The sequence below is a fragment of the Corvus hawaiiensis genome, chromosome 11, assembly GCF_020740725.1.
Source record: "Corvus hawaiiensis isolate bCorHaw1 chromosome 11, bCorHaw1.pri.cur, whole genome shotgun sequence".
Classification (NCBI taxonomy): domain Eukaryota; kingdom Metazoa; phylum Chordata; class Aves; order Passeriformes; family Corvidae; genus Corvus; species Corvus hawaiiensis.
Genome location: NC_063223.1, coordinates 6840001 through 6865759, shown reverse-complemented (window position 1 = coordinate 6865759; position 25759 = coordinate 6840001). Strand labels below are relative to the sequence as shown.

General features: G+C 42.1%; 1 protein-coding gene across 17 annotated transcripts in view; it reads right to left on the bottom strand.

The window, feature by feature from the left end:
• Positions 1 to 25759, bottom strand: part of FOXP1 (forkhead box P1) — a 383585-nt gene that overhangs the window by 155578 nt on the left and 202248 nt on the right. For 15 of the 17 annotated variants that reach the window (XM_048315184.1, XM_048315182.1, XM_048315183.1 and 12 more), the window contains one exon: positions 9420 to 9601. In XM_048315184.1, coding sequence (XP_048171141.1) covers positions 9420 to 9590 — 171 coding nt within the window. In that variant the 5' untranslated portion in view covers positions 9591 to 9601. Of the gene's footprint in view, positions 1 to 9419; positions 9602 to 18243; positions 18340 to 19638; positions 19737 to 25759 lie in introns of those variants that run through there. The other 2 variants (XM_048315189.1, XM_048315190.1) reach the window with 2 other exon arrangements.

Sequence of the window (25759 nt, the reverse complement as noted above, 5' to 3'; positions counted from 1 at the left end):
GTTGTTTATTGACTTGGAGGGTTTTCTTTTGGATCTGTAATACAGCATTACAGCTGTGGGAAGGCGAGGAGGTAGACTGTTTTCCCTGAACAAAACAACTGCTTTTGCTACCCAAACACCATGTCTGGGATGAAGAAACCAGCACAGCTATTGAGAGAGAACAGAAACTAAAATGCAGCACTGGGGAGGTTTAGCTGTAACAAACCCTCCCTGTGACCTTACAGAAAGCACTTTACCAACAGCTACAAGTGAATGCCACAGCCAGCTGCTCCAGAGAAGAGACTGCAGGGTTTCTCCAGACACAGAGCACCCCTGTCCCAAACACAGAGCTCCCACACCTGCACACTCAGCACACTGGATGCTTTCAACTTTAGCTTTCCAACAAAATCCAGAACAGTTGCTTTCCACGCATACCTGTCCATCCTGCTCTGAGCCTGAAGAAGAGGGATGACATAGCAGAGAGGGTATGAAATGCAACACAACAAAGTCAATATAAACTGCAGCCACTCTCCCCAAAACCAGAGCTATTCCTAGGTGAGCTCATCCATAGATCAAGTTTCTCATTTAAGCAGAGGCCAGAAGAATTCTCCTGGAGACTGCTGAGACTGGACTGTGAGGATCTGACTGCTCCAAATGCTTTCTTATCCATGAGAAAAACTATGCTCCATCTTGTTTCTAATTTTTCCCCGCAAGATGCTGGGCCCCACTACTTCTAACAAGTTCCATTCTCCTTCCCTGTGCCTGTCTGACCTTTCTCCTTCAGTGAATCACTTAATTATGTGGAAACAGAAATACAAAACGATGACGGTTTGAGAACACAAATGCTTCAGCTTCATCCGTGAGAGAGCAGCCAATCCTTCCAAAGTTGTGGGTCTGCTGCTGATTCAGGATGCCAGAAGGTACTAGGGAAGATCCACCCTCTGCCCACATAGTCCTTGGGAACAGCTAGGGACCTTACCCCTATTTCTGCACGTATCTCACTGATTACTGGAAAAAGGAGGAAAAAAGCAAGAATGTCAGACAGTCAGTGGTCTTACAACATTTCAGCAGTGTTGCAGTTCTTTCCTGGCAGACATTTTTCGGTATCGGTGATAATAACAAGGAAAATTTAAGGAAAACTTGATTTGAGCATGCCAACAGCAACCACATTCCTTTAGCTTGTGATCACCCTAACTCAAATAGACAAGGCTTTTTTCCCCCTCCCTTCCTGCACTTAATTTCCAGGTAGAGTTTGTTAAAGCCTGAAATCCCACCTGAACTTTGGCAAGTCTTTTTGAAAAAAAAAAAAAAAAAAAAAGACCCATACACAAATATTTGGCTAAGTGACCCACAGCAAATTGCGTAATGCCAGTTAAAAGTAATGTTTTCTAAGTATCAGCCCCAGAGGTTTTATCTGAAATAAAATCCTGATTACTTCAGATTCTGGAGGCAAACTGTGACCTTGCTCTGCATCTCCAAATTTGAAACATTTGTGTTGTACCCCTTGATAACGATGCCTCTTGCTAGAAAGGAAAAAAATCCTTTCAAAAACTTGCTTATTTTATTTAATAAGGTAAGAAGGCCCCAAACAGGCATATAAGAATTAGTTCAGCCTTGAAGCTTTATCAAAAGACGTCACCCAAACTTGGAACTGCAGTGCTCCACCAAGCAAAAATGACCCATCTCCAGGCATGCAGCTGCATGCCCAGCGATGTTTCTGTCTGTAACCATCCCAGTCCTCAATCCTGTGGTCATTAAATGAGAACCAGTATTAGGTCAGCACACAGAACACAAGGAATTATATCCATTTCTTGCATCCTTCTCTTTGGTTTGCCTGGGAACATGCTGTGAGTGCTGGGGGCAAAGGGGAGAACTGCACTGATGAGTTTTACAACACATTGTCAGAGAGATTAAATAGCCCAACTCTCCTCAACCTTCACGTTACCAGCCCTACTTTCAGTAGCCTGGAAAAAAAAAAAGAAAAAGAAAAACCAAACCAAACAAAAAGCCAACAAAAACCCTTAAAAGAAAAAGAAGAAATATGATTCAAAATAAATTGAAAAGCCCAACTTGTAATAAACCTTGCACTTGCCCCAGGCTTCAGGGATGTCTGAGACTATACACTTCATAGACACAATCTGTAGCTTTTATAGGGGAAAAAAAGAGATATATTTGCACTATTTAAAACAGGTTGCAAATACGGTTTATGTTTTGGAAATGTAGGGAGCATGGCTAACAAAATACAGAACGCAGCAACAAAACAAGCAACACTATCCTACAAAACTGTCATTATATAATGTCACTGTTTACACTAAGCCTCCAAAAGATACCTTCTGTTAATTTTTTTTTAATTAATGGGGTGCTATGCAGTTAAATAAACTCATGAAGAGTATTCACAACTTCTGCATTTTTACTTCAAATCCCAATCTTTATTTATAACATCACTGTTATAAATTACAACAGTACTGTTAACATTCTTCTCACTTGCTGGGATACCCAGTGGAGCTCCCCAAGAGAAAGAACATAATGCAGGAAACCATGGCATTTGATTCTGTTCTTATTTAAATGTTTTGAAGTCAGACAAAACTCCACTGAAATCAAGGGCTATGCTACTGAAAACAGCTGCAATTCTGCTGCTGCTCCTCAGGCACTGCCAAACAATCTCCCTACATGCAGCACGTCTCCAAATAAAGTTAAATTCGTTCTAAAATATCAGCAATCCATGCAACTTCTTATTAGTGTGAAATTACTTAAGCCTTAATTCAGCAAGGTACTTAAGCACATTCCTAATTTTACAGGCATGAGACGTACCAGTGACCTTAATCAGACTAGTCATGCACTTACATTTAGGCACATGCTTAAGCATCTTGCAACGTTAAAAGCCACGACGAGGAACAGTTCCATGTGAATTAAAGGGTGCTTTATACACTACCATTTTAAGTTTGAGATAGATATATATATATATTTGCTACAAATAAGTGGTTACACCACTTATAAAACAACCCTTAAAGTATGATGATCACTGGAGGAGGAACAGTCTTTAATAATCTGAGTAACATCAATCACTTGAAATAGACTTTTAATTCATATCTGATGCTTGCTGGAAGCCTTTTGCATTGTATACACGTGCTGGATAACAGCTTTAAAGCATTCCTTTGCAGACTTTCCCTAAACAGCACTCCTGAATGTGGAACTTTATTGCTTATGAGTAAGCATAAGCAAATATAAGGGGAGAGTGCACACCTACGAAAACAGCTGGGAACAAACACACCACTGCTGAATTTTCACAGGGATGCAAGGCTAAAAATCAACCCAGCAAACATATTTCAGAAGCTCCATCCCTTCAAAGAGCCCACAGAAACCTAAATGATTACTGCCTGATCCTAATTTACCAGGTGAAGCAAAAGCAGCTATTGTAAAACAATAAATAAATACAGAAATAGACATGGACAGCCTACAGAGGACTTCTGGATTTGGATGTGCACATAACCCAGGTGATTACATGTCTGATGACCCAGCTTCTGCATGTCCATGCTTGTACCAGCACACACAACAGCAGAGCTCTGGGTGCCAATGTCAAGGTGCTCTGAGGACTCAGGTTATGCAGTTATTTATCAAAGACCTCAGAAGCAAAATAAAACAAAACCAAGACAAAGAGAAAACAATAATCTCAGCAAGTGCAACTAAGTAGTAGTTTCCCCTTACCCTTCAACAGCTAGAGAAAATTTAGGGCTTGTTGGTGTCAATAAGTAGTTATAACAAAGACATTAGCAGTAGTGAGGATAGAGAATGCTGCGTGAATGTTCTCAGCATGGTTCATTGACAACAGATCTAAAAATTGAATTATTAAGGAAAAAAATCATTGATTCTAAAATCCAGGCAAGGTAGCCAGCCTATGTTAAAACTTATTTAATTTTTCCAGCGCTGCTTCATTCCTAAGCTCCCAGAGCCACAGCTTTTCCATTGAAAAGCAAAAGACATTTTACGCACAATTTTCCCTCTACTAGAAAGAGGTATATTGTGCCCTTCAGTGAACATAAAATTGATATTATCGTCTCTTAGTTTATATCTCACTACTTAACCTTCAGATTAAAAGTTATTAGATTTGAATGACTAAAAAGACATCATGTCACCTTCCGTTCAATGTTGGGAGATGGCAGAACTTGGGGGAAAAGTCTGAATGATAAAAACACAAAGTTACCAGGAGCATAAAGTTGTTTTTCACAAACTCTGATGAAATAGCAGAAGCTCTACAAATGCAGTCATCTTTCCACCATGTTGTAATCTTCAATTATGAAGGTACTACAATACAAAATCAAACACAATCCAATAGCCTGCACGGGGTTTAATCTATACTTTCAAATGGCTCCTTCAATAGCAACAGCAGTTTAATAATTAGGCTTTATGTCTCTTCGGACAAAATGACTCAACATGGACGCTCCCTTAAAGTCTAACAAACAATTTTGGTCTAACCCAGTTATGTCAATATGAAACAAAGACTTTATCGTGGATCTAATTTAGCAGTTTTGCTCTACAGAGATAAGTCCACATCATGATCAATGGGACCGTAAAACTCCCGATGTGGTTTGTAACCCCTCCTCACGGGTTTGCGAAATAACATGAAACTGACCAATTTAAAAAAAAAAAAAAAAAAGGCATTTCTTTCATTTACACTGTGATATATTCAGATTTCTTTCTAGTCAAATCTTCTTTTTGATCTGCCCAATTAAAGCAGCCTCTCAACAATACACCAAATCCCCCACTTCTTGTACATTTTCCTTGTCTTTGAACATGAACAAAATCTGAAGAACCCACATATTCCCTCTGGAGTTTGATTCCTTCAATCTAACACTTCACATCTCAACATTTCATGAAACAACTACTGCCAAAGGGCCCAACTGTGGCATCTTCACATGGACACCACAAACAGCCCAACTGCAGGCCCTGACTTGGGCACAGACCAGAATCTAGTCCAAATTTCTTCTGTCTATCAAACATTCTTTTATATATGAACAAAACTGTATTTTTCACTTACAGACATCTTCTGGAATAAAAGTACAAAACAGGATATAACTCCATTGTTTTTTTTCAAGGAAAACCCCCTGCTTTCCTTAGTTGGTGGACACATGGCAAAACTAGTGTTTATCTAAATTCTTCAGAAAGCTTGAAGTGACACTTCATAATTACAGTATAGTTCAGCTCAAAGACGAAGTGAAGAAAAGTAACTTCCCCACAATTCTTTACATAAACCTCCTCCTTCTTTCTCCACATAGCGTTTGTATTGCTATTCCAGTTTGTCATAAACACAGGCACCTTGTAACCCTTTTTATCAAGCAATCTGTGCACTACCTAAAAGTACACTACACTCCATCAGACAAGCTATAGGTTTACATTATCCAAACATTCCGATTCTGCCTGCTCAGCGCAGGTTGTCAATAAATGCAAGCAATTGCAAAACAGCAGTGTGTGTTTTTTTCCTTAAGAGAACGCTGATAGGAGCCTGCCAGTTCTGCAAAATAAACCCTTTGCAATCTCTGCAGCTAATCTGTCAACAAATTACTATTAAAGTCATACCTCCTCAAAGTTCAAAAGCATTCTGGATTAGACAAAGATACTGAGTTTTATACTCGTGGGGCAGTACTTGAAGTTACGGTATCAAAGTGGATCTTGCTATTGATGTGGAGAGGTTTGTATTTCTGCCACTGTGCAACACAGCACAGTCTTGCTGCTATACATCAGGATTCAACTTTGTAATCATTCTCTTTGTTCAATTCATAGTCTTGTTTCCCTGCTAATAACGTGAAGAACACTTTAATGAATAGTCCTGAGGATAAAAATAAAATGCAATAAATAATATTTATTTTATAAGCTTAAAAAAAAAAAAAAAAAAAAAAAAAAGGAACTGTCTAGGACTGAGGCATCAAACCTTCTCTTTGAGTAGACGTCAGAAACCACTGAAGCAACTACAGCTGTGATCATGAACATTTAAAAGGCAGTTTGTCCCCATGAGTCTTTATTTATTACTGCTTGGTAGGCAGGAGTCACCCCATCATTACATACCTTCTGCCCAAGCTTCCCTCGCCCAGCCTGACCTTCAGCTTGTGGGTCACTGCGACACCCATTCTGCACCTCCCAGATGTTTTTCATGATGCCTCAAGAGCCCACAGATGTTGCCAGACTCTACCTGGTGCCCTGTTCCCAGGTCTTCTGTTCTGTAACTTGGTTCTGCCTCCATGGGCACTCTGTGACAAAGCTCCTGAGCCCCACTACCTGACCCCACACCAAATCCCAGCTCCATCTCTTTAGGAGTCCAATGTTACCCAGGTAACCTTCACGCCTACTCCAGACTTTATAAGCAGGTCACCAAACCCCAGCCCATTCCACCTCATCCTGACAGTCACTGCCATGAGATGCTGACCTCTGGCACCTGTGGAGTCAGCAGCAGTGGGAAGGCCACCTCTCCCACTCCCAGCAAGTGCCAAAATACTGTGAAAAAAGGTTCTCTTTCCCTTATCGTTTGGTTCTGAGGGTGACTTCTATATGCGTTTCCACGTTTACCCAACTCTTCCACAGACATACTGTCCCTGAAGAGTCACTTCTATTGCTTTGCCTTTCTTGCTTCACCAATATAAACCTCAGTTGGAGCCATTTGGCTTTATTACAAATAGCAGAACTCATCCCCACATTTGCTACTCCCAGCTTAACAGTACATTTTATGAGATTGCTAATGCTAAAATAATTGAGCATCACATCACTCTCTGTCTCCTTGCATGGCAGAATCACCCTAACATGACATGGGAAACATAAAACTTGTCCTACAAGTCCTCCCTGTACTCACAGCAAGAGTGATCACACCATACACTGCTCCTGCAAACATACGAACATCTGTGGTGCTCCATACTTTTCCATGGTAAAATATTTACAAGTTTGCAAACCCATTAAAACTTCCTAAAAAAACCCTGAAATATTTCTGTTTTCCTCTCTCATACTAACAAAACTATTAGTTCTAATAAATTCATAAATGTCACAAGAAATGTGACCCTAAATTCAGCACAGATGCTTTCACAAGCCATTGTACATGCAGGTTTCACTGCTCTGCCACCCTCATCATGGGAACACACAACTAACCATGGCAGGAAAGCTCAAACTACCCACCACTGATTTTTTTTTTTTTCTTTTCAGACAAAACAAGTGCCAGGTGGCAAAATGAAAAGATTTGAATGAAATGCTCTTAAGAAATAGCTGTTTAATTCAGAACTCATTCATTTGTATTGAAGGAGTGTTTTGTAGAACGCATTCTGTTAAGTGACCTGAGAGCATATGTTGTATACGGAGAAACATCTAAACATTATGCTCCATGTTGTATGTGTATCTGTAAATGCTTGCATTAGCTGTCTGAAAACAACGGGGTTTTCTTCTTTTCAGCATTTAAAAATGTTTTCCAAACACCAAGATTGATATTTTTATGCTAGCTCTGATTACCCTCTTATTGTTATCAGGATTGGGTTTGTTGGTTGTTTTTTTATTTAATAACTGTTTTAAACTTTGCAATCAACTTGCTTTCTAGAAGATAAACTCCACGGAGAAGTTAGTCATCAAAACCAATTAACAGCAGAATTCAAACACAGAACATAAAGGTCTTTGAAGAACTTGGAGAAAAGCAAGATCCCCAACCACATTCACTATACTGGCAGAGGATAAATAAACTCCAAGCTAAAATCTGAGCTGTGTGAAAGCAATCCTGAGCCTGGCAATCCTGTCCCCAGCCCCGAGCACTCAGGTCTGTGCCGGGCACTGTTCAGGGAGAGCTGGAGGACGGGAGGAATGAATGGGTGCCACTCCTTAATTGACCGAATGGGCAGCTGTTGAATGACACAAGCCATTACATGAGAAGTGACAACATTATCTGAGACATCCTGAGCCCTCGGGAAGGCTACGAGCCCTCGGGATGGCTGTGGAGAAGCCCTGGCACAGGGTTAGTAAGCGGTGGAGGAGCAGAGGTCTGAGCCATTCTGGTCTATGGTGTGCACATGTCTGCAAGATCCCCTCTCCCTGTTTCCCTCTGCGCAAAGCCTCACTGGAAAATTCCATAGTGCTCCTATGGAAAACACAGTGTAATTAACTCATTTTGATATGAAGCCTTTTTTAAGACAAGACCTTTGTGTTGAACATATTTTACTGTTCCACTCCTCTTCTACTGTCCTGTATTAATCAAAGCTGTAACCCCTGTTGTCTTTGCACTATGAATCAGAATGTGCCCCTGGCAAAGAATGAGGGAAAAGTCAACAGGAATTAAGTTTCAGTGCAACTGTTTACTCAACTGTGGCCTGCAGTTATTGAAATTTTATCCGTGGTTTTGTGTGACTACTGCAGTAATGAATTCAGCATGGCTGTGATTTTCTCACTGATGGTATTCTCACTTCAAGTAAAAACCTGTAGGATGAAAATGATTGAAACAACCAAAGTCTGTGCATTTAGTATCATCCATTTTTCTGACTTGTTTAATTACGGCAGCTTTCTGTCTTAGGTTGGCAAATGGGGTGCCCCGCTCCTCCTCAAGCCTTCACTTTGCTTTGTTTTTGAGCACAGGTTTTTTCTTCTCCACAACAACCTGCTAAAAAGATCACTGTACACTTAGGGGAGTCTTAACCAGCTGCCAATCGCTTATTTACGAGGTTTTAAGAATCCTTATTGCATTAGAGAAAGTGAGGGTTAGGTGTGAGTGTATTCACCATTGGCTCTGCTGCAGCCTTTGTTCCCAAACACATTAATGATACATGCCCAACACTTTGGTGTAAAATTTCCTCAGAGGGCTTCAGAATTTTATCAGGGAAAAGAAAAAGCCAAAACGTATTATGTGGATAATTTACACTGGTGAACTCGGTCACTTCCCAGAAAATACACTAATTAAAATACCATGGCAAAACACACAATTTGGTTCTGATTCTTCTGAGCTGAGGAGCACTGACATGCATGTTATTTATTTATTTATTCTGATGTTTTGTGCAGCAGATACCTCTGCAGCCTTCCTCACTAATAGAAAACGTTCTGTTGATAGAGGTTGCTAGGTTATATTAAAATTTGTTGCAAAAACAAAACTTAACGTTAGTGTATTTTCCACCCAGTGACATATTTTGGAAACCAGTTATTTTTATACAGCAGTTCACCCAATCACTGCCACCAGACTCAACAAATTCAGGCAACGGAAGCAAGCCTTGATCTTTGGGAGTTTCCAGGGAATGATTAAAAAGGAGCCCCAGAAGAGAAGTCCAACGTTTCCCTTTACACCAATGAATGCAATTCCCTACAGACAAAAACACACAGAATGTCATAGGCGAGTCCTAAAAGCACCCTCTGCCTGGCAGAAGGGTTTGGGAGGGGGGGTTAAATGCTTCATGCTTTTCCTAGAGGTAGGAAACTTGTAATGCATCTTACAGTACCTGCTGTTGCTGGAGATGTGCTAAATCTGCAGCCCCAATTTCAACGGAAGGTGTCTCGCCGTTTGATCTCACTTCCCGCAGGCTGCACTCTAGTAAATGGTTGCCACCGCTTGCTCCATTCTGAATGGCTGAACCGTTACTTTTTGTCTCAGTCCCAGATTCTTGCATCATGACTCAAAAACCTGAAATAATTTAGGGGAGGGGAGGGGAAAAAAAAAAAAAAGCAGCTGTTAAAACAGTTGCTGTATATAAGGAGACATGCCCTGTTTTAAATCCTGCCAAAACTGTAAACATATGTCATTTTCCTTCATACAATTTATCTTTCATTAATGGTTCATGCTACTAGTTTATGTTTATTTATCCGTTGGTACAGCTATAATTTTAGTAAGTTAGTTCTCTTTTAAATACAGTATTATTTGCTCAACATCTTTTTTCCCTTAGAGAAAAAAAAAATATTTTTGAACGAACACACAGAATCCATAATTAAATTTCTCTAGTTACATCTGGATGCTTTCCTTTGAAACGGATGAGTCATTCTTGGCAACATATGATGGACAATATCAAAAATGTGATATACACTCTGTAAGGGCATGGAGGTGAAGCAGAGCATTCGCTATTTTGGTTTTCACTCATACCATGATAGTGCCGAATTAGCACCTTTAATTACTCTGAAGCAATTTAGGCTTAATCTGGGATGTGCTGAACATCATCGGTTTTCATTTGGGGAGAACTGCTACAACTGCTCACAGAATTAGCCTTGTTGGCCAAGTTTTTGGCTATGGATTTGGTCTGGATTTGGATGCCCTTACGGCATTACAGTGAGGAGCCTCCTGTGTTACTTGGCTAAACATCATCTCAGCAAGCCACAGCTCCCTCCAGCCGGCCCTCTCGACTGACTCTTGGTGGATGCCTGTCCCTGGATACTTTACACTCGGAGTTTATCAGCAGTGTCAGTGGGTCACAAGCCACCAGTAAGGATGAGGACAAGTACCCACCTCCTTACCCCAGAACCCCTGGCGTTTACACACCTTCAGGAACTAACATCAGCATTCATGCACAAGACTCCCCACACAAAGCACATATACCAGTTTTCAGCTGCAAACTGCTACCTTGGAGATAAAATGACGAGCTGTTTTACAAGTATTTCCACCTGCAAAGCCCCAGCTCCCAGGATTTAAACGCCATTAACCTGTCTGGCCTCCACCAGCCCATCCCTCCCTCCCTCTGTGCTCCTCTCATCCAGGGGAGATGGAGTATGGAAAGCCAAGCTGTGTGTCCCAAGCACACTGCCTGCCCCACACTAACTACATGGACATGTGAGCCAAATGCCCCTGTGCAGGGTAGCTCACCTCAGAAGTAAGATGCTTTATCTTCAAGGAAGGACCCGTTTGAATTCAGTAAACCAAGCACATGGATGGTAGTAGGACAAATTCAAACATTGATTACATTTAAATAAATTTCAGCTGGTCTACAGAAACTTCTTTCAATCTGTTTTGTTAAATCTTCAAATTATGCCGGGGGACAAAAGGGCTTGGAGACTCATTATAAAGCTTCTGTCAACTCCCCTGTAAAAGCTCCAGAGATCTAAACAAACTTACAGCTTTCCCAACACCACTAGGAAATGCTTTTGGATTTTAACGTGATCCTGCTCTGATACACACCAAGTATGGTGTGGTTTTCATTTTCAGCACTGTAAGGAAAGCCCATAAGCACGATAAGGTCTAAATAAGTGTTTACATCTAACAGAAAAGGCTGGATTACACACGAGGCAGCGACTGCATGGCACAGGCTGCTTGGGAAGAAGAGACAGGAGTGAGAATCCAGACAGCTCCCAAGTCACTCAAAGGCAATTTTTATATGCTACACTGCTAAAAAGGATTTACCTCTTTTATCCCATGAAAAATAAGAAGGAAAGAACTGACATCACTGTTTTCTACTTCCACCCAAAATTCGAGTCAGGTCTCAACTGGAGAAAATGGAGCATTACATTATTTTACCCCAGTAGCAGATGAGGACAAGGATGACCGCCAGGAAAGACTGGGTCAGAGGGTTAAACCCAGAGACTCCTGCCTTTGACTGTTTTGGAGAACGACAGTAAATGGTGGGTGGCATGTCCCCACCTCATAGACCAAAGCTGATAGAGGAAGGACACATTCAAGAACTGGTGGAAGGTGCCTCCAGCAGCCACTGTGGTGGAAAGAGATGCTAAAAGCCACGTGCTGGAACAGTAACGAAGTGCATCTCATTTTCCAGCACTTCTGATGCAACAAATTGGAAGTGAGAACCTGGATAAACAAGCAGTAGGGTCAGAGGAAGCACCAAGCAAAGCTCTGACAGCAGCAAGAAGAATGTGCACAACTGAGGAGCAGATCCATCACTGCCTCATCACGATTTGTTGGCTTGCCCTTCCAAGCGAAATATCTCCAGGACACAGAAAATAATTCACAACCAAACTGGTCAAGAAATTATTTATTGTCTCTAGGACTGCAAAATGCTCCTGGAAAGAAAAAAACCAGTAGAAATTGCTACAATTTTTCCAACCTACAGAACTAAGAAAAAGATGGATTATTTATTGTATTTGGTCAGAGAAAGATCATAGTTCTTGAAAACCGTTTCCATGACAAATTTCATGCTGTTTTACCTTTTGAAGAACCCCAGCCAGTTACTAGCTTAGCTGCACAAAGCCCTGGCCCCTCTGCTGGTTGTGACCACCCTACGGATCCTACCCAGCAGAACTGGCAGCAGCAATCAGAAAAATGAAGCTGGAAACACAGTTTGCCAAGGGACCATGTTTGAACTTTCAAAAAATTATTTTAAAAGCAGAAGTGAACCTCTTTAAGAAAATTTTGCTTTAAAAACACCAATTTACAAGCAGCGAACTTCAATATAACTTAAACTAGATGCCTGTACAAAACAAAAGCACTTTGTTAAAAACACCTCTGATAGAAAACAGGTATTTCAAGGGAAAAAAAGATAAAGCTGTTTATTTCTTCACTGAAGTCAAATGTGAGTTGACATGAATAATCACAGTTTGGTTTGATCATTAAGTGTCATGTCATGGAAAATCAACCTGTGAGAGCTTTCTGCAAGAATTATTATTATTTGTCTTTTTGAGCACACCTAAATGAGCTGGGGTGATCGTACACTGAGGATGCCTGAGATAATTGTCTCTTCCCAGCACAGGGGAGATGAACTTACAGGAGCCTATTACTGAAGTTTGTCATTCAAAATTGTGAAAGAAAAATGCAAAGCAAGGTTGAATTTATGCAACATAATTAGGTTCTGTGGGAACTGAACTGAAACTCCAGGTGAAGTATCACAAACCGTGATTCTGGTCTGAATACAACCAACACAGTGCTGGAGAAGCTGTTATGCATAATGATTTATTATAAGAAATAATAACACTCCACAACTGCTTCCATGACATGTAGGAGAGCTGGTTCCGACTTAAGAAATTTAATGGTAGAAGAGCCTGTCCACCTCATGTGTTCTAGAAAGCAGAATGAGTCTCTTATCAATTCTGCAAAGAAAAATGCATTTTTAAAGCTTAAATATGTGGGTTATTATCAGTGTAAGTATCTTTCTTTTTCCTATATCTATAAAAATTCTATGGTATTTCATGTTATGAGGAATACAGAATGACTCTGAATTATTAAAGGTGACACAAGATGTTTTTCCCCTATGAAGGGACCAAAGGTAGGCTGCAGTACCAACAACAGCTTGTGAAACTTCATCCTGAAATCAAGGGACACATAATAAAAGAACTGTTCTGACTTAATATCAGCTTGGTTTAAAAATTTCAGAACAGTGATCAGTTTCTTCAGATTCCTGTTTTAACCTGCACAGAACTTTTTCTAGCTTTGATGCACAGTCAAATACAAAGCCCTACAGCTGGGCCCATCTCTTTGGTGAGTATGCTCTGTTCAAGGTAATGGAGCAAAGTTTCAGTGAAGCGAAATCAAAAGAAGGCACTCTGTCAACAGGAGGACAACAGCTAACCATCCTCCAGATCACTTGGAGAGAAGCAGGGCACAGCCAATTTCTTAAGGATGTGGTCAAAATTGAGAAAACATAGGTCAGATGTGAACTTTGCCTGAATCAAAATAATCTCTCTGATGACTCCAGCATCAGTGTTTTGAGGTGAAAAAATAGAACCTAAAGGTAAAAAAATAGAACCTAAAGGCATCCTAATTTTGAAAAGGTTCTTTGCTAATGCATTAAAAGTAAGTCCATAAAGTCCGTAACACCGCCAAGACCAGATGCTGCCGCTACACAGCTCAGCTCCACTGGCCTATTAAGATGAGCAAGGTTAAGCATGGAGATTAGTAGGCAGGAGGTGGGCGCTGAAGTGTGCCACTGCTGCAATTCTGCTACCAGTATAGTTTCTGAAGACTAAGCAGCATTGTTTAATGTCAGCATGAGGGAGGATTTACTGACTGAAGCACCTGTCAGAATAAGGACCCACTCCAAGTCTGAAAGACTAAGAGACTGATATTCAGATGTCTTTAGATGCCTCACCACACACGGAGGCATCTGGTGAGGCCTTTTTAAGATTCCTCAATAAGCACCAATCTATATCTTTAAGTATATCATCACCTTTAAAAAAACATCCTTGGGGTCTTCTGGCCTTAAAATTCCTGTTTAAATATGCTTCCAGACACGATGTGGACTACAGATTCACAAAGTAGCCTGAGTGTTTCGAAGTTTCTTCGAGGCTGATGATTTTATTTCAGATGTTAGCACTTGGAGGTGTTTACAAATACATACATGCCCATAAAGATCATTAGGCATTTCTATCCCCTGGGATCAGTGCTAGAGCAAAAATGTTGTCATAATACAACCCTTCTCTGCCACATTTGTGAAAGATTTTGAGCTAACAAAAAGTTCAGTCTTTATTCCAGGGCAGTTAATTAAGGTTGACCAAGTCAGGCAGAAGTAAATTAACTTGGCTGATCAATTATTTATATGAAGCAGAATAAATGCCCTTAAAGAACTTGGCCCAGCTATGAAAGGACACGTAAATTAAACAAAACACAGATTTATAAAATGTATTTCTACTTTTATAGGCAGAAGAGTCAATGCTAACATCAGTTTTAGTGAGCGATCAAATCACACGATCTAGCCCGAAATTCTTCAGCAGGCATTCCATCCATACGTGCACAGTTTATAAATAAAAGTTCTACTTATTTGTCAAAAGCAGCTCCCCAAAACAGGCTCAGGAATATCTTTAGGGCACTTCTCTGCCTAGCCCGCAACAAAAAAACCCTAACAACTGCTTGGAAGCATTCCACAACAACGTTAACACCACGAAGACAGGATTTTACCTCTTGAAAATGAAACGAGCTCCGGAGTGCGACCAGCAAGGGAACACAGAGAGCAGGAGCAAAGCTGCTGCTTCCCCACAGCACAGGGACAAACACCCTGCAGCACCAGACAGGCACTCCTGTGATCCACAATGAGGACCCCAACAGCTTTCCCAGGAGACCCCTGCCCCACTCACAGGTTGTCTCTTTTAGTCCCGGTATCTTTAGAGCAAGTGCCCTGCCAGGGGAAGCACCTCAGGCTCCACATCCCACCACCAGTAGTGAATTTTTCCAGGAACATGTTTCGATGTCCCCCAGCAGATGCCAGAACACCCATCTCCCCCAGCTGACACCCCATGCCTAGGCTGGCAAGGCAGCCAGCAGCATCATCCTGCCATCCATGAGTTCAGTAAAAGAAAAGGGATTCACTAGTGGAAATTAAAAGCCTTGTGTAAGGTAAGGCTTGATGTGCCGTGGGGGAAGGCGTACAGATGTTCAGCTGCTCATTTACTAAATTACACCATGTCACAATTAACTGTGAATCAGCCAGCTTCACATGAGCAGCTCAAGGACTGCCACCATGCTAAGTGCCGAAATAACGCTGGGGAGGGGAGTCCAAACTAGCCAGGTGGACCAGATGACTTCTCTTTGCCTCTGTTTGTGGTTAGCACGACTATTAGAGAGAGCTATCCCAACATATGGCATGATTTAACTAAATCAGATCATGCTGAACTCACCAGCCTTTCTCAACTTACAAACCCCTCCGCTCTCGTCATTGCAGATGGGTGAACACCCGTCATGCTTTTAGAGTTTTCAGTAGCCGTCATTTATCCTGCTGACAGGGTGTATTTTAGGTATAATTATGTACTAACTAACTATAGATCAACTGTCAGTACATTAGGGGACTTTTTGGATAAAACTTCATGCTTACCCCTTTGAAGGCCACTCGCCTACACACTACTGGTGGTTGCTGAATTGTGCAGGAGTAGGAGAAAGGAGAAGGGGATTCAAAGTGCAATTAAGGATCATCTTTAGGAATCAACCAAAATAGTAGCAAACAGAGCAAATCAGGCTTCGCTGTCCTAAAAAGTGATGCTGAGTCACGTCTGACAGCGGGGTTTGGAGGAGGGGAGGCAAACCTGGAGCAAGGCAAGGGAAGGAACATGCACGGGATGTGTGGAAAGAGGAAACAAAGAGACAGCGACGAGGTGAAATCCTTTGATATTTCCTCAGCTTAAAGAGGTAATTCAGTGTATTAAAATGGATCCTTGAAATTTCAAAGGATGAAACTCGCACAACAAAGACTGTCGAGAGTGCTATTTTCTAGGATTAGAACAAAAACGTATTGGGATTTGCTATATGATCTCACATCGCCGAGCAAGACTGTACACTTGCTGTTATGCAAGCACCATCTTCCAATAGAGAATTTTCATAATTATAACAGAAAGGCGTAAATTTTCTAATGCATGGCAGTTCAAAAAGTAATCAAGAGAATGAGCCTGAGGGCTATTTTAATGTATGCAAAGCTAGTGACCCACAGTAAATGGGAGGTAGGCTTCAATGAATGCAAAGTAATGCACACATACTAAAGACCTGGTCTGATGAGGGACGGCTAAAATTAACACCCAATTAATTTCCGAATTGACAAACAAATGAAAGCCATAAATCTACTTTCTCATTAATTTTCTTGTGGTATAATTTAAAGCAGTAATATGAGGGCAAAAACTGAGCATTATCCATCATAAATATCAAAAAAGATAGCACTGTAACACCATAAATTATGCATATTACCTGTTGTTAAAAATGATTAATGTATTATCAACTTTATCGTGCACTGTATATGTCTAGACGTATCTAAAATCTGAAATTTCATTTAGTGCTTAGGAAATAAAGGGTCCAGAAGAAATGCGATTACGCGCAGCGCATCCTTGGCTCTGCCTCCTGACGCTCTCACCTTGGCTGGACTCATCCCAAGCCGTGGGCCAGTGGAGTTTGAGCACATGGCAGAGGTGATGTGCTGGCCTCCCCGGGAAGGGAAACAAATTACACTGCTCCTGGAGCATCCCTGCGGGCCAGGCCATGGCTGTGGCACCTGATTTACACAGGGCTGCCCCCCTTCCCTGCCCTCCTGACACTGGAGCAGAGCTACTTGATGATGCAGAGCCATGAAAAGGGGACAGAAGTAAAAGCAAGGAGTAGGAAAATGTGAAGCTGTAACTAAACTCAGTGAATGAAAAGCCTGTGCTTTCCAAAAGTGGTGGAGTACAACACCATGCCCAACAGGAGAAGGACATGGGTCGCCTTTCCTCCTCCCTGGGGGTCATGACGGTGACCAGCCTGGCTTGTTACCACCTATGTTTATGTCCACTTGCCACCCTCAAGTCTCCTGAATGGCAGCTTCACCTACTCCTCTCTAGAAGCAGACAGCCACAGTCTTTTATTTATTTAACCATATGCAATGGCACAATCTCTTTCACTGCTGGGGTGCATGGCTCACACTACCTGGGTTCCTTTTTCCAGCAGCAGTGTGTTATCATCAGGGCCGCAGCAACCTGAAATCATTTGGAGGCAGCTCAGTGAAAAGCTGAATGATGCTCTGCAGGAGCTGAAATTTAAGACTGCTGTGGTGAGAAGGGAAGGGAAATCAGGAGCCTAATCCCACTTGTGCCACACAGACTTACTGTGAAATCATGGTCAAACAGTTTAAGTTCTCAGAGAACCAGTCAGTGCAGTTACCCCTAAGGAAGTCTCTTCTGATGAGAGTGTTGCTGACCACAAACAGTAAGAACAGAGATCAAGCAAATCCAAGAAGAATTAATTGAAACAGACATTAAAAGGTTGCCATATGCTCTGTTCAAAAGAGCTGGAGTTGGACCCCATGAAAAATTACTGCACTAAAACATACCAAGCTGTGAAGACAACAGGTCTCACTCCCTTCCATGAGGTAAGACCCAAAGCATTAGACACACAATGGACAATTCAAACTTTTGCATTCTCCCTTCATTTTACACATGCACACAGAAGTTACTCCCAGTCTCACCTTGGATAAACAAACCCCCTTTGCAAAGCCAGCTCTATCTCAATCTATGACTCTCAGCTTGACAGCTATTAAATCCATATTCAGCACGAAGCTCATGCCATAGATGCATAAAAGCTCTAGAGCTGGGCCACTTCCAAGTGACTGGCAAATATGATGTAATCATTTACACACCATCATCGGCAGAGTAAGGTTCCTTCCTCTCTCTTGGGGAGAGCTGTCTTTCAGCCGTGAGCTTGACAGAAATCATCCTTACCATCACCAGGATCATCGTTTATTTGGAAGGAAAGGAACGGCGAATGGCCAAAAAAAACCCCAAGCAAAACCAAAAGCCATAGTTCACTGCACCATACAACTCCTACCACATGGACATGAGCACCATGGCAGTGACTCTCCCAGAAGGAAGGTCACAAGTGCAGCCTGGTGAGGTGCAGAGCTCCCTCAGTGCTGGCCCCGTGGTCGGTGTCCCTGGGGAGGTACCCACCTGCTCATCCCAGCGCAGGCATCACAGCAGTGTGGGGCTCCCTGCCGTTCCGTGCAGAACAGGAACAGAAACTGCAGAGCTGTTCTCACAGCCAGGACCTATTTGTTTGCATGCACACTGCTCTGAGCTTGCAACACAAACTCTTGCAGTCTGCCTCACAGAAAAACAGGTGACTGTTCAACCAAATAAAAGACCAAAGTTGCATTTAGTAAATACAGTCCGTTTGTGCCAGACAGCAGCAGCACTGCTACAACAAGATAACACGAAACCTCATACCAAGTGCTGGCTGTAGATGAATTAGACTCCCACTCTCCATGCACATCTCCATTAAAGCATATCTAAACTCTCTAGCAGCCTCCAGAAGTCAAAAACCACCTCAAAGCCAGGTGCTACTCTAACAATTCTGCACAATGCCATTTTCACTTCACTATTTTCACTTCATTCAAGGCAGCAAAGGTTTGATTCATGGCAGTAACATGAGTCAATTAATGACCAGCTTGTCCACTTACACACTTCAGGTACCTCCCGCTCCCCTCCAGCCCTGACACTGCTCCAGCAGCCCAAACGAGCACTGTGTTTGGATCACTGATGCAAACTAGAGAATACTGTGGGGATCACATTTTTATTCATATTTTGTTGCTTTCTTTTCCAATGGATGAAAAGGACAATTATTTAATTTTATCCTTCCTATGAACGTGTATCCAAGATATTCTAATAAATGAATTCACATATAAAGGAACAGACAACACCTTCACATTTTAACAAATGAATTCACACATACAGGAATAGACAGCACCTTCATACAAAAAGAGTTAACATTTCTTTCTCAAGGTCACTCAAAGAGGGTTTACTCTCCCTTTGTGTGAAAAGCCCCAACCATTTACTGTTAGTGCTAACAGGTCCTCCCTGGCATTTGAAATCCAAGCTCCACTCAGAAACAACAACAAACAATAATTTTGAAAAACAAAGATGGTGTGAGTGAGTTTTTCTTGCTCATTTTCAAAACAACCCGAAAACAACAACTACCAGGATGGCTCTCTCTAATTAGGACTCCCAGAAACCAAAGAACAAACAGGCAGCACAGAGAAATTAGCAGATGTAAATGCAGTTTTCCAGTTATAAAAAGAAGAAAAGCAGCTCCGTCATTTCGCTCACAGGGGGAGGAGCAACAAAGCGCGTTTTTAAATTTGGTATTTTCTCTCGATTCAAACGGCTCTGCTTCTAAAACAGATTTTCCTCAGATCTCCTCAGAAGTAAAACTGAAAGCTCTGCCTTTTCCAACTCCATCGATGGCACATGCATCAATTAAAATCCGACATGAGAAAAGAGGGAAGCCGAAAAGCCCCCGACCAAATGCTGACATAGAACACAAGGCCATACTTTTGGGGTGATTACCTGGTTCATAGCCCTATACCTTTGTCCTAGACCTTCTACCTCCTTGTTTGCTCCATGCAGGATTTTCTAGCCATCAGCCGTCTACCGCTGTGCTAGTCGTCTTGCAGGAGTGCTCTCTCCCTTCTGAAAAAAGCAAACAACTGGATAGATATCATTACACTAAGGAAATCTCTTGGAAAAACCAAACAACTTGCTAATCTTTCTAGCCCCTTCACCCAAGTTAAAGATAAGCAAAGCAAACCAAAGTGAGTTTCAGCCACATTCCAGGGACAAGCTCCCCTTTTTCTCCTTTATCAAAATCCCAGCATTTAAAGGTTTTTTTCCAGACCTTGCAGGATAAACTGCTGCTCACACCCGCAAACAAAGCAATATTTGTTTAATAACTGATTGCTGCCATGGGTACAGTAAACAAGGGGCCCAGCATTTGTGTTTATGAACAAACACATCATCTTGCAAGAGCAATTTAACATTAACCAGGTGGAATAATCAACAGATTTCATAGGTGACACTCGGGGCAGGACTAATGTAAACAGAGCAGGGAGGAGAAAGGGGCCACTCTTAGGGAATCAAGGTTGAGGCAAATGCATTACAGAGTAAACAGCTGGGAAGAACTCAAGACAAACAAATAGTCATTCTTCTGACATTTCGAGAAGCAGAAAGGTTGTACGTTACATGCATCAGCTGCTGACCACCATGAAATCAAACCAGTTGGGGACCAGGCCTTCTTGTTTACACAGTGCCATGTTTGCTTATAAACAACAATTTGCTGTTACCAACCTCGAATTACTCATTGCATAAACGAGCAGATCAAGTGAAATCCTGTTAACTCTTCTGTGGATTGAGGGTTTTTTCCTCCCCTTCAACAACAACAAACAAAAAAGCCTTTGCAGTCTTGCTGTGCAACCTCAAGACAACAGGCAGCAGGGGAAAATACAGAGCTGTGCATCTGCTCCAATAAAAGGGAAAAAAAGGAGTTGAAAACACTTGAAAGTGTTTCACAAAACAAGATTTACCGGCCAAACCACTGATGTGAAAGATCCATTTGCATTAAAAAAAAAAAAAAAAAAAAAAATCAAAACCCAGAAAAACAACAACGGCGAAAGGTGGGGTGCAAAATTTTCATTTCACTCCTCGCACAAACAAGCAAAACAACAGCTTTCGACACAGTCCAACCTGCCCAGCACAACCATGGACATGTGTCATTCACACACACCCCCATGGCCGTGCCAGGGCCCTGCAGCAGCAATGAAGCCATGGTTCAGCCCTCCTCCCCCTCCTTTCTCTCTCCCACCCTCAACCCCCTTGCCTCTGCCTCCCATCACCATTCTCTGATCTTTGTAGATCTCCCCAGCTCCTCTCCGTCAAACCAGAAGCCCCTTGGATGTCTTCTTGCAACCAAATCCTCTGGCCCCCAACTGCTCTCCATCCAACATTCCTCTCCTGGCCCCTAGGAACTGTGACATTAGTCCTCAAGGTGCTCAGGACACCCAAGTCCCCTGGGTTTGCCACCTTCCAGACAGCCTTTCCTTCCCCATCTCTCCTCCCTGTAACACTCAAGAAATTTCCTATTGCTACGTTCCTCCAGGGAGGTTTCTGTAAGTTGTCTATCCTGAACATGGATTTCAGGAAAGATCTGAAGTACAGGGAGAGAAGATGGATAGTCTTAACGGTAGAGGTTAATCCAGGGCTCTGGGTTACATTCCTGCCCTGACACAATCCCTGCATGAGACCTCCATGGGTCTCTTCATCCCTCTCCTATGTAAAATAAGCCCTTTAAGATGTTGTACCAGTCAGGTGGGGTTAGAGGATGTAGCTGTGGGCTATACCACGGGTCCTTTTTCCTCCCAGCTGCACCATTTTCCCTCCCTGGTTCACCCCTACCTTCTGATGAGCACCAGCATCACCGCCAAGCACTGAGGAAAATCATCCCAGTCTCAAATCTATGAAGCATCCAAGGTCACAGCTGGCCCTGGCACTAATCTCCCCTCCCTTGCCATTTCATGTGCAAACAGCATGATGGCCAGAAGCCTCCCCCCTCATCATTTTTTTACAAGTTTTAGAATATTTGTTACTTTTCTTCACAGCACAATCCTGGACATCCACAGCTGGCCAAGAACCTTCGTTTTCTTTTTCAGAAAATATTTAGCCTTTTGTTGTAATAAAAAAAAAAAAAAGAAAAAAAAAGGTTCAAAACCATGAAATCAGTACAACCTACTAATAAGACAGGTATTTAAATAAAACCCAAATGCAGTATTGTTCAGGCAACTGCCTATTTTTTAATACATCAGGTTGACAGCATAATAGCAGGCAGGATGAAAGGTGCAACTCGAGGACAGGGTTGGCGTCCGCACACCAGGAAAACAGAAGTGCTGCCCCATTTCCTGTGCTGCAGCAGAGTATTTCTGATGTCTGGGGCTGCCGGGGACTTAACTCTGAATTAATGATTACACACAATACCCTCCTTTCTCCCCTCCCTGCAGGACAGCGAGGGCCAGCCTCACCGAATGACTGTGGGCAGGCAGGCACGGGTCACAGGGGATTTAGATATTTCACAGCAGCTTCAAAAATTTAGACACTGCAACCTGAAGGCTTCTGAAAACATCAAGCTTCACATAAAAGTCCTGATATTTCCCTACTTGAGACAACTGCTCTCACCTCAGCCGTGCTGCCTGTTCCACGCTCCTTTTCCAGCACGTAAAATCACAGTTTATTCAGTACAAAGTAACTACACTATGATAAAAACTATAAGCATATCATTCAAATGCTTTATTGGTCAAATAGATGGATGCTTTTATTAGTCCAACCTTTTTTGTAATGGAGTGCCACTGATGACCCAGTGTTAGCCTCATTCCCTGCTATTAATCACGCTTCTAAGAGCTCATTTTGCTTTAAAATCTTAAGAAATTGCTATAATTTAAAGACATGGTGTCTACATAATGGGAAATGCTTCACAGATTGTATCATTCCATATAACACAGAATTTTTATGGCAATGCTGACCACGATACCAAGGTATTACAAAACTTGAATAAAATATTTTATGAAGAAAATCTAAATGTAAACTTCCTTTTGCATTTGTGGTTTGCCACATCCATAATGTTTTAATCACAGCCTTTTGGGAGTTGCAGTTTTCAACTGCATGTGGCTTACATAGATTAACACTACAAAAACACTCCCTGAACAAATATAAACAGAACAAAACAAAATTAAATGAAAATTAAATAAAATACAAGGATGGACCACGAGAGAAAGGCTGTTCAAGCTATACTTTTACAATTTTCACACAAGGCATTTATCCTTTTGTCGACTATATTATCTCCTTCCTTTTTTACACAGGGAAAACAGATGATGTTTACTGTGAAAAACTTTTACGACAAAGTGGAAGCATCTTATGAATTTACCTACACAGAGAATTAAATTAATATAATGATGGTCCTAACCTATATTATTAAAATGTACTTTGCAAAATGTTTTGACAATGTTGACTGCTGCAGGAGGGAAAACACATTTAAGACAACTTCAGCCAAATGCAGAAGCAGAAGCCTTTCATTTTTCAAATGCAAAGTAAAAAGCATCTTTAAACATCTTCTCATGAAAGAAAATGCAGTGCAATTATGTTATATGGCACACACAAAAGCATGTTCTTTTCCTCAGTTCTCTAAGAAGATATTAGTACCTCCTGGCCTTAGGAATATTATGTGTAAATCACATCATATTCATAGTGTCTGAATTAATTATAATAGGTGCTGGAGAGAAATGTTAACTTTCCAGGTTGTTGCTAAGGATTAGCCCTTGTTTACAATTCTGTATTTATAGAACAAGAAAAATTTGTCAAATGAAGGGCAAAAAGGAAAGCAAGAACACAAATTTAGCTTTGATTTCAAAACAAATCAGATCTTGCAACCATTCCCTGAGAAGAAAACCACAGTTTTTAATGTGAAGATGCAAATGAGTCTCAGAATATAAAAATGTTTTATAATTCTGTGCATTCAACACTACTAGATGTTATTTAAAGAATTTATGTTAACATTTCCCATCCTCACACAGCAAGTCCAAGATGCTGCAAACAGCATCTATTTAAAATGGATCATGTTGCTGTGGGGCACAGGGTAGCTGAGAAGGCTGGAGCAGAAGGGAGCGGGGCATTTGGCCCCCTGGCACCAGACTGGAATTCACAGACTACTCCAGAGGGGTTTACGAGGCAGTGTGAAGGAGGAACAAGCCCCTTGCCTTCAACAAGTGGAACACTGGCTACATGGAGATGTGCAGATCCATCCTGAGGGGAAGTCATGACTCTCAAAACCACTGCAAAGGACACAACGGTCTTCCCAAATGCAGTCAATCTGTGACGTGAACAAACACCTTAAGAGAAGGGCGCTCAGGAACCCAAGAAAGGTCCTTCACATGGTATTTCTGGAGAGCCCTGAGAGGCTGGATGGCTGAAGGCTCAAAAGTCCATGGGATGGGTCCCAGTGAGCAGAGAGCCAAAGCTCTGCAGGGACTTGCACGTCTCGGGCACTGTGGCAGAACTGGCCAGGGAAGTTTGTACTGCTCACTATTCTGAGGATAAAGAAAGCACTTCGGCCTCCAGCACTTTCAATTCTTTGCACAAACAAAGGCACACCCACTACAATTAAATTGCAAAACCCTTTTCATTAGGACTCACTGTTTTCACACACTTCAAGCCTTCCAAGACCTGCAGTCCCTCTCATGCTTCCATCAGTGTGTGCTTGTGTGAGGAAAACTAAGCAAGGGCTCTTTAACGGTTTCAGTTCATGGAGAAGCAAATGGAAAATGCTTTTTCCCCTTAAAATAACCCCTGTAACCACCAACTTCTGAGCAGGGTGACTTGCAAAAACACTGAGCATCCACAACTAAGAGCATCTAACCCCCCACAAGAATCAGGCCCACAACACAATATAAAAAATGCACTTAGCTAAGCTTTTGTGGAAACACAGATGGACTCCTTGCCTTGCCCTGTCCAAGGGCTGTGGCTCTCACATTACAGCAAGGATAGCACGACCCATCAGGGAAACCAGATGTGTCGGTGCACACTGGTGTGTAAGCTAACGCACAAACACACACACAGTATCCAAGTACCCAGCACGCCAGTTCACATCAGCCAGAACAGAGTAAGTTGGACAGAAGAGGTGCCTTCATCCCCAGTTTTGTCTTCATGTTTTCTTTCCCAGGAATAGCTCCAGTCTCAGTCCAGAGCAAGGATCCCACCCCATCACATTTTTGTGCAGGAGATGTGTACATACAGCACATGTTCCTCAACAGCCACACACATGGATCCCAAGCACCCAAAAATACAGTTGGTCCTCTCCACACTGGCCCAATAAAGAAGAGGGAAAAAAAGCGTGAATTTTTTTCACCTCAAAATTTCATCCTGTGCCTGAGAAAACTCCCTAAAAAAGCTCTCTCAAAACCAATTTGTTCCTAACTCCTCCAAAAAACCACATATGCCTACTTTTGAGTCAGGATGCAGGAAGCCGAGCTCTTAATCCCTCTTCTACATTCACCCATGGCTGAAAAGCAATGCCCACCTCTAATCCACCATCAACCATGGCTGGGAAAGGCAACAGCAGAGAGGATTTGCAGGACACCAAATGAGCCTCTCCAGCTTGCCTTGGCCAATGACAGTGAGCACTCCTGTGGCTGCTCATACCTTTTCCATGCACGATGCCAATGGAACAGAGAGCCTCCCAACAGACAGCACTGCGGCCCCATGACCTCTCCAGAACCAGCTGTTCAGCCCTGGACTGGGAGGGTCCATCACTGCCAAGCTCAGCAGAGGTTGCTCCATGCTCCAGGAAATGGCCTTTCTGGTGCTGAACCCCCAGCAGCATGTGGAGGCCGTTTACAACCAGAAACGAGTGTTTAATGTTCAAAATCTGCACAAAAGACAGTATTTGAACATCTCCAGCTGCATGCAGGTGCATGGGCCCACAGATGTGCTGGCTCCTGAACACTGTAGAGCAAAGGCATGTGGCTTCCGGCTCCAAGGGCTTGTGAAAGAGAAGGATACACTCTATTTACAGCCTATTCCAGACAAGACTATCCAATGTCAGGATGTGCCATAAGAGGGTAATTTGCACCCTAAACTGGATTGTACGATA